Source organism: Amphiura filiformis, chromosome 15, assembly GCF_039555335.1.
Source record: "Amphiura filiformis chromosome 15, Afil_fr2py, whole genome shotgun sequence".
NCBI lineage: Eukaryota > Metazoa > Echinodermata > Ophiuroidea > Amphilepidida > Amphiuridae > Amphiura > Amphiura filiformis.
This window is the reverse complement of record NC_092642.1, coordinates 32,973,293-32,989,937: the sequence shown is the minus strand read 5'-3', so window position 1 is coordinate 32,989,937 and position 16,645 is coordinate 32,973,293. Positions and strand designations below refer to the sequence as shown.

The window sequence follows — 16,645 nt, the reverse complement described above, 5'->3', positions numbered from 1 at the left end:
ACGTTGTTGTTTCGAGGTCAGTATGAAAATGGTGTCGGATCTGATTAGACCGTAGAATTTTCACTCTACGTACGTCATATTCAGTGACTTATAAATTTCACCAATTTAAGGTTGGTTTTCGTGCAAAAAAGAAAATATTTGGGTAGATTCATCTATATATTTACCAAATATGTTTATATTTGTCGATATGGCACTTTTGAACCCTTCTAAATAAATCAAGTTTGTGAACAATTTTTACACACGATCAGATATAAACTGGAAAATCCTACATTGTAATTCCACCGAACTCGCTATTATTGGGTAGGTATCCCACCCAGGGCCAGGCAAACCTTAGTTAACACATTTGCTAGTCAGCCAAATTCGCCGAAAATGTCAATGCATATTTACATAGTCTAATTTAAAGCAACTGGTCGAAGAAGGAAACCTACATAAATATGTTTTCTATACTTCACTTGACCCAAATATATGATTTTTTATGGTGATAAGACAATCGCACATGGAATTTTAGAGGGATTTTGATAGCAGTTCCATTAAAAAAAGCTGCTATCATAGACATAATGAGACTAAGATCTAGAAACACCCCCGAAATGCCGTTTTGGGGGATTTTGCTAGCTGAATCTTTTTGATGAAAGTCAATCTTTGACAAGATGTAACTTTGCTACGGAAAGTGCTATGAAAAAAAGGTTTTCAGTTTTGGCTTTGTTTACTCAAGGGCTTTAATTTGATATTGATGCAGTTTGATGGCAAATTTGAATTCACCTAGCATACCTATATTGGGGCAGCTGGCAGAGCCAGAGGTTTATATCTTTTGAATTCTTTCATGACCACTACGATGATTTTTATTTTTGGGTGGATCATCGTATCTAGGCAAATGACGTACATTGTAGAAAATAGATGTCATCCAATGCACCACGCAATTGAATAGCAGACCGGGACTGCACAGTACCGGCTTTTGGCTGGTTTATACCAGCTGTACTCGTCTACATGTATGTACAGTACGGGCGCACAGACTTTTTACCGGACTTTATTAGAGGATGTCTTGCAATAAACAGACATTATTAAATATTTGTATGGTCGTGCGTCATGAATTGGGGTATAGTATAATAGGAAAAGGTGGTGGTGTTACATTTTTTTTTAAATTTCAGAATGTAGAGGGCTACTGAACTAGAAATGGTCTCATTTTGTTGCTAATTTATCTACCTAAAACTGTGGAAAGTAAAAACTTCACACTGTATTTACTTTTTGAGATATTGAAATTCAAATGATGCCAGGGGTGGTGCACACCGACATCGCCTGGCTAATAATTATTTGGTGCAGCAGAGACATTAAAATGAATACACGGGATCGATACACGTGAATTGCTATGCACGATTTTGATATCAGGCGAAAATCTTCGGATACTGGGTTAGAAAATGATGAATATCTCCCGTAAATGAATTTTTCTCAAGAAACCAGATGTGGTCTCATACACTTGAAAATACGTGTTGAACAGATATTATAGTAGTTAGCGTGCGCTTTGAAAATTGGCCGTGCGCTTTGAACTCAAAATTTGACCAAAACTCTCAATTTTATATTGCGTTGGTCCTGTATGGACTACAGTGCGCAGCAGGCTATAGCGGCACTCACTCAAGTGGAGACAGTATAACCATTGACCGCAATGTCGTATACAAGCTTGCTCACACAGCGAGAAATCAGTTACCCGTCTATTGTCAGTAGCCTTAGTCAGGTCACTTCGCTAATAATATGCATCTCATAAGGTCCGAATAAAATGGCCATGGGTGGCTGTGGATTCAACCTACCATGGCGATTTCTACTATGAAGATATCGGGGCGATGTCACTGTGTGGTGGTGCCTACTGATGAGGTGCCTACGGTTGAGGCGTGTGTTTTAAAGTACTGTATTTAGGGAATATTGATTTTCAGTGCCTCTCAAATTTATTTTTACTGTAACTTCATAACCCAGCAAGGTATTAGGATGGATTATGTACCATTGTTTTGGTATTTATGTCTAGTAGGTAACTTGACTAATTTTACTCCAAGCTAGTTTAATTTGTTGTTAATGTGCTGCATTCTGTGTCATGGGTTCTAGCCTCCTATACGTTACTGTACTAATCATGCATTTGTGCTCCGAAATGTTCTGAATGTCATATTCATACTTGGCAGTGGGATTTGACCCCCACCCTTTATATTTTACGCCCACCCTTTTTATTGAGGCACCCTTTATATTGAAAATTCCTGACCCCCACGCTTTATACTGAGGCACCCTTTACACTGAAAATTCCTGACCCCCACCACTTGCTTTTTCCCCTATTTGTATACATTGATGAAGTCACAGGCAATTTGGTTCGAAGTAAATCAAGTACGCCGAATTCTGCACCTATCATCACACGATAGCCTATGGATGTAAACATGCATCAAATGGAATTTTATCTTGCGATATGGTTTGCTGGCAGTGGTTTGGCACTTATTCTTGTGGTTTGGCACTTATTCTTGGAAACTAGGATGATTTATCATTCAATGAAAATATATTGTAAGCTGGCACTCCCACCCTTTTTATTTTACTCCCATCCTTTATATCAATCCACCCTTTTTACCAACAAAGTTTAAACCCCCACCCTTTTAAGGATTTTCCAAATTTCCAAGTGGCACCCTTTAAAAAGGGTGCCCTGCCAACAGTGATATTTCTTGAAGAAGTTACCCTACTTCAGTAAAAGTTAATATTTTTTAGAAGGAAATTTGATGAGGAATTCAAATATGCCATTGGTTTTTGTGTAGGACATGAAGGAAAAAAGTTTTGATTGATAATGTCATAAAAATCATACAAATTTATGTACGACTTTTGAACACCCTGTATCTCAGTTAGGTTACATAACTCATCCTTACGAGTTTGCTTTTTTTGAGAGCCTACAATGTTATTAGCACATCTAAAAAGGTTTTAGCAGAACAGGTGTTTATGTTAGTGAGTAAGAGAGGAACCAATTTTTTAACTTTTTGAGCGAAAATGTAACTTTTCCACCCTATATAATATTTGTGGCACCCTGTATATCAACTTAAAAGTTGAACAATTGTCTTCCTTACACTTTCAGCTTTATGATGATATAAAAATTGTAGGTTTTTGCAACTTTCTGATAAACATGAGATGAATTACAATCATTTTTGTGTGAAAGCGTGATTATTTTTCTAATTTTGAGCATGTAACGCATTTGGCCCCCAATTCATGACACACTTGTAAGCGTAATTATTATTTCCCACCGTACCCTAAAGTCCGGTGATTGAAGGAAGTCCCGTTATAACGTGAAAACTACCATGAGAGGACATGATCAAAGTATGCATTCAGCAGTGTGTAAATGACCGCTGTTATTTTCACTCGGTATAGCGCAGATGGCTCATTTTTAAATGACGCGTCACCACCATTATCGGTCGGAAAAAGCTTCCGACTTTGGATTTATGAATGAAATTTAGCAGCGGAGTTTCTGGAGTTTTCCGAATTATGCCAATACGCAACCTATGACCTTTTTACGTCAGAATATTAATAAGCATCATGGGGCCCACTGAAAGAAAACCCGATGGGAATTGATTCAGTTTTCAGCAAATTATGCTACTTTTTTGAGCAGCTTATCGATAAATAATTCCACGAATGTGAGCACGATATTTTGAAAATGTATGCAGTGGAATGTGGTTAAAAAAATGACTTTTATAAATTTTGTTTGGAGTCGGGAAATTAACTGTACATAGTAAAATTTGACTCCTCAGTTGTTGGAAATTCTTTCTTGGAACAAATAAAATATATTTTGTTTGAAATAAGTCAAATCAAAAATTGTTTATATTAGGCCTACGTTGCTAAATCGTATTGCATTGTTGAAATGTCTATAGATATAGATATTTCAATGGAAAACAAGAAATAGCAAAATATCAGTAACATCCCATTTTGCCGTAACCCCCCGCCATGGTCGACTAAGGGGTTCTTTTCACGCTGAACACGATGGCGCTATTCACAACATGCGATACTCAATCGTTTAGCCCGAAGAGCATGATAAAAACTTAATGTCTTGTTATGACAGGATTACCCGATATTGTAGGACAGCAAAGTCCGGTTGGTAAAGGAATTCCCGTTATTGCGGAACAAGTAACTATGTCTCGTAAAAACTCTGTAGGCATATACTATTTTTGATTGAACGTTTTATTTATCAGCAAGAAAGCATATTCGTCCCAAAGTATAAGGTCTCACATAATTATCATGAAATTTAACAAAAACTATCGGTTAAAACAACTTGACTTCCAGTACGGCGTGTACAAGCACGGTCCGAAATATTATGATGCATCCATCATTATGCACAAATCGGATCAAATCCTCAAGGTATTTTGGAAATGAAAATTTGTCAAAAATGAGGAAACCACAGTAATGACAAAGTTGAACCCCATTCAAATACAGGGTTCAAAAGAAATAACCCCCCCCCCTTAAAATTACAAAATATTTCTTTGCATAACTTGACATGCATTTGGTTGATTTGAAAAATTTAAATAGAGGAATCTTTTTGCTACCCTCCCAATTTTCTTCTTTTTGAAAATCATTTTTTTTGTTCAAAATTATCACATTTTCCAAAAATGATGCTTTCATAAAAGTTGCACTTTTCAACATCCTATGTATACATGTAATGTACAAAACCGTTCTCGATATCAATGTGATCAATGTAAATTGTTAGTTAATTTGTCTTAGGGAACAAACCAAAAGATTGATGACGTCCTTTAAACGTAACTGGTTTCGTTTCTCAGCCAACTCTCCTCCCTCCCTGCCAGAAACATAATAATACAATTTTGAAAATGTTGACATAATAATACCGTATTGGTCCGAGTATAGTCCCACCCGTTTTTAGGTGAAAATTTTTCACAATTGAGGGGTGGGATTATACTCGAATTTAAAAAAAAAATAAAAAATAAAAAGATGTTTTGTATTTTTAAGATGAAAATTGATCATTTGTATTCATGTCATACTCTATTAAGGTTACGCTAAATTTCTATGGTTCTCATCCTAATTTGGGCTGTACGTAGCCACCTAAACCAATTTTTTTTCTCCAGAAAATAAACATCGTGAGACCTAAAAATCATAGGTCATCTCAAGCTAACATTCTAAGCATTATTATTAATTATGATTTATTAATCTAGCTCAGACACAAATGTACTTTGTCAGTGTTTCAATTTTGTTCACGTCACATGAGCATGAAGATTTTTGTGACAGTGGCCATAATTTAGTGATGCATGCCCCGATTTTGCTTTTAATTTGGCTACAGATAATAAACAGTTCAATAAAATAATGTCACTATTCAGCCTGTATAAAGCTTGTGTTGATTTTATTTTATAAGCTTAAGCATTGACAAAATTTGCATGGAATCTGGTACCACTTGTTGTCATTTTTTGTAACAATAATATTGTTTTTGTGTATCATATTATCGCCAGAATTCTTAGCTACATTATTTCTATGATACCTTACCATAACATATGTGGTATGCTAGTGTTAGGATTCACCAAAAATGAAATATCTGGGCGTTTAGGCACACTCCGCTGTCATTTTGTGACGGTTTTCAATTATCGAGTTACGGCCACTCCATAAAATACACGCCGAAAAAATTGCTCTTTCATCAACATCTTTCATTCTGTTGATGTCAAAATGGACATGACGATTAATGAATAGCGTTACATGCTAATCAGTAACTTACTTCTTACCAATTTGGTCCAAAGATGCCAAAATTTCAAATTATTTATCCTCCGGACACTTGATTTGAATTCAGCATTTCAGCGTGTGTTGATTTCTGAAGAGGTCACAAGGTCACTCACGTTGTGTGCCCTGTGACAACTCGTATCTAGTACCAACTCGGCCTTATTTCAATTTGACCCGCTTATCGGCGCTTATGTCAAACAACTGTGTCCAATTTTCTTTGCCATTTTCTTCCTCTCCCGCACTCTCCTTCAGTCCCTCTTGCTTTCCCTCTCTATTTTCTCTCTCTCTCTCTTTCTCTCAGAAAAATATAATTAATACATAGGGCCTACAATATGAAATCTAATAGGGCTAAATAGTATACGTAAATATAAAAAAAATAGGCCTAAAACCAATCTTTAAAAAAATATTAAGGGGCTGGCATTTTCGGGGGGTCCCAAATATACTGGTGGAGTCATAAATTTTGGAAAGAAAAATAGGGAATAGGGGGGTTCATAAAATTTTTAATGACCAAATGTAGAGAATCTGAGTCACAAGATGACTACAGATAGTGTGTTTATTTTATTTAAAAGGACCAATTTCAATACAATTTTAGCCTGTTAAGGGGTAAGGTGTATCGGTGGTGGCCGGGAAGGGGTGGGGCGCAATTTTATTGGCGCTGACTGTTTGTAAATTTGGGACCCCCTTTCCAAAGAAAACTTCACAGCCCCCTAAATACATAAAAGTAATCCATGAGAAAAAAAAAAACATGGAAAGTAGGCCTATACCTAATGGGTTGTGAAATAGGCCTAATATGGAGAAAAAATTTAATGGCCTTTGCGCATTGCAAAAAATACCCCCCCCGCATGGCAAAAAAACCATGCAATTTTTAGTAGGCCGAGAGGGCAGTGGCGGATTCAGGAATAGCGCGACCATCGGGGTGGTACCAGTGCAGGGCCTCAAATTGCAAAACCTGTGTCTTGATGACCTACTATCAAAATGATTTTGCTGGAACAAATTCGCACGAATGGAGCAAAAAGTTTTAATGATATTAAAAATGGACCTAAATACTCGGCGCTTATACATGTATAGGCCTACTGGCTTGTCAATCCCAGTCCAACAATTAAGGGGGTGTTAAAAAAAATGAGACCCCTCAGCTTTTTGGATTGTTACAAAATTCAGAGATGCACCTGGACAGACCCCAAAAATCCTGAACTTGCAAATCGTGAGCGAGCGTGGCAGTGGAGCTGTCGCCCAGCACGGCCGGGGGTTCGGGGCCCACTCAAGGGCCCTGGTGGGGGTAAGCCAGATGCTTTCTGCCCATTTCGCACCACAGGAAAGGACATTTCAGAGGCTATTAAAAAAGAACATTTCAAAGCTCCTGGCTTGTTCTACACTTTTAATAACACATGCTTACTTCTTCCAGAAAACATGCTTTAAAGTTACGAGTTTCCTATACTTTTATGCACAAGAGACACTCTTAAAAAAATGTTTTATTAAATGACCAATATGGCTGATGTTGAAGCAGAAAAATAAGGCAATAATTAAACATTTTTTGTGCTTGGTATCCACTGCTTCCCCACCCCACCACACCTACCGCACCCCATCCTGGGCCTTCACGTTCAGTGTGCTTTTGGTTAAAATTTCAAGACGACAAACATTTTAGCAGATTTAGCACCCCAAAAGAGACCATTTTGACATAAAAACCTGAGTGTTTTAGACTTTTTTGAAAAGTTTTTTGACCTAATATAATATTAAACATGGCCTACATGACTGAAATTGATAGTATAGGCCTATAATGTGCAATATAAAAACAATGATTCATCAAATTGTCCCCCCCCCCAATCGGGATGTGGGAGGGGCCCACATGGGGTACTTATGCATGAAGAATACATGGTATGATATATAAGAGTAATTTGTAATTTAGGATAATAATGTACATGCAGAATACACTGTATGATAAGAGTAATTTGTTGGGAAAATGAGACCAAAATTGCTCCCCCACCGCCAAAAATAAACACCCCCCCCTTCTTGGCCCGCCAAAAATTGTTGCCCCCCATTGCACACGCCAAATTCTTGGGATGTCAATTTACCAACTTTAAATGGTCTTTATATATGTTATGAAAGATAGCGATGAAGGAAAATTTGCATTAAGCTTTTCCGCACGGTTTTCCTAAGCATTTTTAGAGTGTTTTATGTGCCAAAATTCACTTGCCCTCCTCTCGGCCTGCCAAAATTGCTTCCCATCCCCTTTCGCTCGCCAAAAATTTCTTGTCCCCCACCTCTAATTTTTCCCTCCCCAGGGCTCATAATTATTGCACAGCCTATAGATGTCCCCATTTTCTCTGCTAAAACAAACAAAATAAACATGAAACAGCCACCCCAACGAACTAACTAAACAGAGCCCTACAAACAAATACATCTTGAAACGCAAGCCCGTCGGCCGTTCGTGCTATATAAAGCATGAATGTGATAGGCCTACCCGGAACGATTCTGTCAATCAAACTCCAGCACAGCCCGTTATTGGCCAGGCTTTTAGTGTGAGGGATAGGCCGAAAAGACAAATTTTTATCCCAATTTGTAAATTTCTTATCTCATTTTTAATCATTTTAAGGCCCGGTTTTAAGGACTCTTTGCTGTTCCCATGTATTCCTTAAAATTATCTGTGGGGATGATCCCCCCCACCGACTCCCCCTGGGTGCCCCACTCCCACCCAACCAATCACAAGCCTAGAAAAATATTGACCGGGCCGGTCGGGTTTTTTCTGGCTGCATTACAATAGGGCAGTGTCTTTTAGGCCGAGTGCGTCTTGGGTCGAGCTTGCAACTGATGATCAGTATAATTGCATGAGGCTGACATCTTTAGTATGTTTTATAGAGATAATTGTGTTATGCATGACAGGTGACAAGCTATTGTTTGCCTGTCAATCAAATTTGTTACCAAGCATCGGTAAACAAATTTAACAAGAGGAGCTGACTGAAGGTGACAAAATAAGCTAAAATGGTCATTTTTACACTATAAAAAAAAAATAATTTAATTTCACATGATTGGTATGCATGTTTTCTTACGTGTAAGATGATAATATATTTTTTGAGCTGACAAAGCCATAACAGATTTTGTTTAACCTTAATGATATCAAAATGCATTGAATTTGAATGCATTTTGATTTTTTTTTTTACAATTTCTTGAATTTTTCGAAAAATGGGGGGTGGGACTATACTCGAACGTGGGACTATACTCGGACGAATACAGTAATAATGACACATTTTTTCAGACTGATGTTTTTTTACAAACGTAATCAAGTATTTTTACCCCCTCCCCCCTAAACGAAACCAGTTACGTTTATAGGACGTCATCGATCTTTTGGTTTGTTCCCTTAAATTTTATCTATCCGATTACTCAGTCACCCATGCAATCATCTTTCAGGATAAAAAAAAATTATTCATTGACATGAATTTTGACATGAATGGGGTTTTCAGTCGGTGTTTCAAAAATGGTAAAATCACTATATTGAGTAAAAATAAGGTTTGCATTGTGATGCTCATTTCTTTCGCTGGCTAGAAGATGAAAAATTTACTTGCAAATTGTAGACTGAAACAGTTGCAAAGATCTATAGCAACGGCTCACTTGAATAAAGGCGTACATGACAAAGAAGAAATGGCCAACAAAGATTGGAGGTTGGAAGTCAGTATTCAGCCAATTAACTGCATGCAGCCAATTTCTTGTGGTCACATCATGAGTGTTACACCTTTATCCAAGAAAGCCATCATTTTAAATCAAATAATGCTTCAACTGACCCAATACAGGTAAATGTTCACCCTTTTGGTCAAATTTATGCGTGGAGAGCTCCTTACTTCATTTGCGCAAACGAGTGGCTTATCCTATAGTATATATTAGTACTCGAGAATCCTTGTTATTCTTTGCAGCATGCCTGTCAAAAAGCAATTTAATAACACTGCATGCTCCTCTCACTAACTACACATAATCCTTTTGTCTGTTCTTTTAACTGTCTTCCTTGCCTATGACTCCTGTCCTTTCCACGTGTTTCCCTTTCAAATGTTCATTCCATCCATCTCCTGTATTCCCATTTGTACCATTCCAGATTTCTGCCTGTATGGTTATTTGTGGAGTGTGCACTGTGCACTGCTTGCACTAGTTACTAATTTTCATTAACCTCAAGATACATGTAGCTAGCAATGAAATAAGGTGAGAAGCTATGTAAGATACATACTGTATATGCTCACATGCAGAAAGCATAAAATGACAAACTATTATAGTAGCCTACCGTAAGTGGGAGAAGAGGTTTGATCATGGGCTTTTCAACATGAATTGTGTGAGTGAGTCATGAGTATGGTGTATACTTTGGTCTTGTTTTTGTACATAGGGCAAAATTTGAAAATGCACTCTGCATACATGTACATACATGTATGCATTGAAATTTTGGATATCAAACCATGCAAATCTGCAATTCTGCCTATCACTCAGCCTACTAACTTTATGGTCATATGTGTTGGGGAGACAAACTAAACCATCAACAATGATTTATAGAATTAGAAGGCAAGTTTGGTGAGCTGAGAGAGAGAGAGAGTGTGTGTGTGTAATCAGTACTTGATCTACAACAAGCCTAGATAGATTTTGTTTTGTCTTTCAAATGTAAGTTACAAGTCCCAAAAACGTGTGATATTTTGGGTACAGTGTAAGTGGAATTGTATGATGTTTTTTACTTTGGAGGGGGTGGGGGGCACTCAAATATGAGAGTGTACGCATGCGTGACCTTTTTTTTTTTGAACACCCCCTAAACAAGTTTTCCTCTGTGAGCAAAATGACCCCCTAAGCAAGTTTTTAGCGTGCTTTCCCAAAACTAGAGCGGTTACCGCACCATAGCTGAACCATGGGCTTTGGCAGTATATTGTGGCACATGGATCACCCTTAATGTCATAAGGATCATTGCATTTAAATATCAGCTCAATTGGAGCATTTGTAAAAACTTGACCTTTGACCCCTTTATGACCCCTTAATGACCATAAATGAATACATATTAAATTATTTTAAACATGTTTAGAATGTCATAAGAATCTTTGCATTTAAATTTCAGCTTAATTGGACCATTTTGAAAACTTGACCTTTGACCCATTAATGACCTTAACTGAATTTTAAAATATTTTAAACATGTTTAGAATGTCATAAGGATCATTGCATATAAATTTCAGCTCAATTGGAGCATTTCGGTTAAAATGACCTTTTTTGACCCCTGTGACCCCTTGGATGACCTCAGATGTTAGGAAATATGTTTATTACATTCTTTACTCCTTCCTCTTTCATTTGACACCACTTGGGGGTTCATACCTTCGTGGCATTTAAAGATAAGTCCATTTCAGACCAAATGGTTGGTAAGTAAGTAAGGAAGTAAGTAAGTAAGTAAGTAAGCAAGTAAGTAAGCAAGTAAGTAAGTAACATACACTAATATAGGCTGATACCATTTCATGGTTCAGCAAAAAATTGAACCCCATAACAAGATTTTGTCTAATTTTGACCCCCCTAAACAAGTTTTTGTCTAATTTTGACCCCCTAAACAAGTTTTTGTCTAAATTTGACCCATTTTACAAGTTTTGATGGATTTTGACAAATTAAACAATTTTTTGTAGGCCTACTAACTTGTCATTGAACACTAACTCTACCCGGATACACCCACCCCCTCCTCGGTATACCATACATGTACCACTTTAAAAGATAAATAATGACACAATGAATTCAGTGTGTAGGCCTAGCATGAGGCCTTCATATTCGTAGCTTGAATCTGATTGGATTCTCGTGAAGTAGTTTTGTGAGAATATAAAATACCAATATCAGCGTAATTTATAACGTTAGCATTATTCACATCGTAATTGGTTCCGAATTAGGCACCTTAAGTTGATTATCGTGTCCCGATATCGTGTGCCCTCACATGTGTGCCCTTTTCAAGCTTTCTACTGCAAATATAATTTCCTAAAGTAATCCAGAGAAGGGGAAACTCACAAATCTAACAACAGGAGTTGTAAATAATGTGAGGAATCTCTAAAGGTCCTGAAAATCTTTTTGAAATATTTTCGTCCCGGATTTTTGTCTTCCCGTTTGTCCACTGAACTATATACCCATCATAATTTTATATGTCGTCATTAATTAATATGCACGTTTTTTAATCTAAACGGTATTTTACATAGAAGTACATTGTTCGAGGCCATGGTTAAATCACATGTAACACGTCATGAAATATATATGCATAACATAGTGACACTCTAGGTTTGAAGTATACATATCTGTAAACATTATACGAACGGGGAATTCCGGCAGTGGAATAAACTTTTTTCGGAATCGGAGTTTCAGCAGATTTGAAAAGCGGATTAAAATGGTACCCTAAATGCGTTACAAACGATTTTAAAACTACCCTTTTCATGAAAATGACCGTTTTTGCCCCCTTAACGCGTCACGCAGCAGAACGTGCCCAACCAAGAAAAAGCACCCCTTTTCACGTGTTTTTTTGGTCATGCATGCTTACATCATTATATTTGAGTGGCCCCCCCGGGAGATTTTGTAATTTTGCTTTTGCTTGTAATAATACATGTAATCCACCTTGTTTAAAATTAGCAATAAACTTTAATGTACTAATTCATTAACCCTTGCATGTAAACCATCCACACTTCTATTTCTATAATTAATACTTTGATCAAAGTTTCATAATTAACATTGTTGGAATAGGATTAGAAATGTCTACATTATGCCAGGGTGAAATTAAGTGGGAGACGGGAGCCATTTGGCCCCCAGAAGCTCTCAAATGGCCCCTGGTTCCATCTCAATTTTAATTGACCAGGGGACACTTTTCTCACAAAACTGGCCCCCTGGATAGTGAACCAAAAATATCAAATTACAAGCAAATAGTGCTTATTTAACTCATCCAGCACATCTTTATTTTTATTGGCCCTTTGGTAATTGGAAATGGCCCCTGGTTCTTCTAAATCTTGGTGAACCAGGGGCCACTTTTTTTGCCAAAGTGGCCCCTGGTTCAAGCTCTCTTATTTTCACCCTTGGTGAAGACAAGGCTAGCAATAGGTTATTCCAGTTGACTTGAAATCCACACTACCCCTGTAGAAGATTTTGGAAATATCTTCAACCGGGGAGTATGTTTTCAAATGTAATTAGTCAGTGTTAATCATTTTGAAACCCATACTCCCCTTGTATGATAGCTTTACCTATATCTTCCACAACTGGTGTACATGTAAGTATTTTAAATTGAAGTTACCCATGTCTATTCTATTTAAAACTCATACTCCCTCTGTGGAATTCTTTACCTAAATCTTCCACAGGGGTAGTGTGGATTTTAAATGGAATAGCCCAATAAGCTTCAGTTTGATAACATCACTTTCTAATGTACATTTTTACAACAGACTGGGGTTTGCAATGAGCCGTCAAAAAGAGGGGGACCCATGGTCCTCCTCAGCAGGGACAGGGTCACATATCAGCAGCACCGTACGACCTACAGCCAAGTACAACCCGCTGTCGGACAGTCTAAGACAGATGACATCCGGGGGGTTCTCATGCTCCATGTTCTGTGGTGGGAAAACCTGCAAGTATGAATCGGGTACTTATTGGAGAGATGATCAGATGGCTATCAAAGGACTCTACTCCTCATGGTGAGTGGTATCTTCTTGTTGTTGGTAGATATTTAGAGAATGATGAATGCAATATCTGATGTGCTCTCATGTCCCACAAAAAATAATGTGCAAACGTTGCTACCCGATCACTTAATTAAGTAAAAAGTCTTAACTTTGAGTAAGATCATTTTACCCAATTATAGGACAGCATGGGCATGTCCACACCTAGTAGCTACTCATGGATAATACCCCCTGAAGCATAGGCAATAATAAAGTACCGTATTACAAATGAGTTGGAGTCATCATGGTCAGTTTCAGGCTGAAGTCTTGGTATATATTGCAAATGAGAAGATATTAGGTGGTCAGTTTAAAGGGTCAAGATAACTCATAATCCATGACCATCATCTCTAAACCGTGCCATAGATTCATTCTGTTCTTGATTCTACAAATTGCAATAAATATTGTACGTACACTGTAAAGTTACAAATTTCTGTTAATGCTTTTGAATTGTGTACTATTGCAGGGTGACTGACAGCATACTAGCCATGGCAAGGCCAAATACAGAAAATATTGCAAAATATGACATCGTCAAACAATTCAAAAAGTAAGTAACCTAACTTGTTGTGTTTGTCCATGCATGCAACATCACCCATATTTTTAGTATGTGATCCACCAAACAAAACATTGCTTTGTGAAGAACCTGCACCTGTGTTACACCTCCAAATCCCTACTGAAACTTTGATGTGCATGTTGCACAGAGAACAGGGTTTCATATTCAGCTGTAATTATAGGCTAATACAAGCACATCATCCACTCAATGCTTTTTTTTTTTCTATTCAGTGTTTCCACTAGACTGAGTTTTGGTGTTGCTGGTTTTTTTTGTGTTTTTTTGTTGTTGCAATATTATTGTGGTGACCCTATGCAGACAGGGTCTAATTCTGCATAAAACCGGGCAAAGTTATTTCTATAGATCTGCTGCGCATTCAGATTGCATTGTATTGCATCGTAATTTCATTTGTGTCTATGCTAATTATGTTTACACAACATGAACTCATGTGTTTTCAAGCAAATTCGCCGATAATAGGTGATCAAAAGCGATCGGAATGTTACAAAAGTACAGATCGCATTCAGCTTACTTCATATGAGATGATCTTTGGAAAAATACGGCATAATTTGTATTGGTGTTTGCGGAATGCCATGCAGTAAAATATTAATACGCTATGCGGCAATTCATGATTGACAACTAACAATCGGCGTGTCCTTCAGATCCTCCACTGTCAATTTCTTATCCACTCACTAATCCTCACAAAAGCTTTGTGTTGATTACGTAATGTGTGGAGGCAAATTGTAATAAGTACAATGAAATAATGAGTAGGGCGGGCTCCGAGGCGGATTTCTTCTTCATCTTACGTAACAGTATTGTTCTCCAAAAAAACCCGGAAGCTTGTCGTTTGGAGCTCTAGCTGAAATACAGCAAGATAATGTAAGATAGTAAATGTAAACCTGTATTTTAGCTAGAGTATCTCGAGCTAACCCTATGGTCCTTATGCACAAAACAAGTTATTCCAGGTCTAACTTTAGACATGGTCTAACCATGGAGGTTAGAATTATCCCTTTGATCTTAATTTGGGACTTGCCAGTCCAAAATGATCCTGAACCATGTCAGAATTTATGTCCACATACCCAAAACAATCCTGTCAGATTATTGGTTCCATATATGGACCCCATAATTTGAAAGCTAGCGGTAGCCCGGCATTGGTATACCTCCAAGTAAAGGTTGTAATAATTATTGTCAAATTGCTCCTTAGATAGATGTACAATATCATCTGGACAGAGTTCATAATTTAGTTCACCTCAAGTTTGGTAGTGACATACATGCATGTTTCGTTAGCAACAGTATCGAATCACGCATCAAATTCAATAATGCAGAGCATACTCACACGCCTACCAGGACGATTTGTTGGCACACTTGCGGCGCAACGGAAATAAAGCACTGACGTCACTATCAAACTTGAAGCAAACCAATGTATAGTCATAATGCAGAAAGTGATCATGATTATCAATCCATTTCCATCCCAATAAGTATTTCTCCAGGTACTCTGTTATTCCTCTGGTATCTGGAGTATTTGGCTATCAATCAGAACTCAATCTCCCTGCTTACATTATAATGAATACATGTATTTGTGACATGATCAAGGGAATGAGTCACATGTAAACCCTGGTCAAAAATGAGTTTTACATAGGTTTTAAAGAAGACATTTAGAGCTCTCTGAAACTGAAAACCCCATGTTGATACGACCTTTCTTTTTGGTTACATCAAGTTATCCATTGCTGAAAACAATATAAAACAAAAGAATTTTAACACTTTCTTTGCCAATATCTCAAAATCAATATTAGCGACATCCGACTCATTTCCCTTGATCGTGTCACATTTAACCATTTTTTTTCTTCATCCAGACAAGGTATTCGATCTGTGATCAATCTTCAGAGGCCTGGGGAGCACGCCAGCTGTGGCAGACCACTTGAACCAGATGAGTTCTCTTATGTCCCACAGACTTTCATGGATAATGATAGTAAGTGTTGTATAGAGTATACCACTATTAACTGGCTATGAGTGTAGGCCTACTGGTTGAAATACAATCACTTTTGTGTCAGATGGATGGATTTCATTAGTAATTACTGTTTGTTTGTTTTTTACTTTTAATTTGATTGAAATTTGTATTGAATTGAATTGAATTGAATTGAATTGACATGTGTATGATGCAAGTTGCCTGAGGAAATAGTCTCTTCCCTGCATGTGCAAGGCACATATAATGTATCTGGCTAAGGCGTGAAGGGTCATAGTGCATTGTGCAGCACTGCTGTTAACGTTGTTGAGATGGTAAAGAAACCTATCTGAGGATCCAACAGTGGGCTATTCCAGTAGAAATCCATAGACCCCTATGGAAGATATGACCTTCAATCAATCAATCAATCAATCAATCTTTTATTTTTCATCAATCTCATAAAGCATACAATGTAACAACAGAGGTAAATTAAATTATTGCACATTAACAAGTATTGATGAAGGCAGGTACATCACAAGGCCAATAGACCTGAAAACGATGTACCACCTTATAACATATAATTATAATTGTACATTAAATAATCAAAACATTAATTATACACAAAACATACAAAGAACCCATCTTAAGTTATAAAATGCAAATTAAAGTAACAAATAATTTAGCGGTGTTTGATAATACATTATGGTGAATTAATCTCCCACACAGGGGTGCAAATGAAAGGCCTTTGACATGTACTGGTATGTACCATTGACACACAAG

The 16,645-nt window shown here is 37.3% G+C and overlaps 1 protein-coding gene across 1 annotated transcript in view; it reads left to right on the top strand.

Moving 5' to 3' along the window:
* LOC140171527 (protein tyrosine phosphatase domain-containing protein 1-like) overlaps nt 1–16,645 on the top strand; it is a 29,082-nt gene that overhangs the window by 2,065 nt on the left and 10,372 nt on the right. Inside the window, 3 exon segments of the mRNA XM_072194796.1 lie at nt 13,113–13,358; nt 13,843–13,923; nt 15,777–15,892. Coding sequence (XP_072050897.1) covers nt 13,126–13,358; nt 13,843–13,923; nt 15,777–15,892 — 430 coding nt within the window. The 5' untranslated portion in view covers nt 13,113–13,125.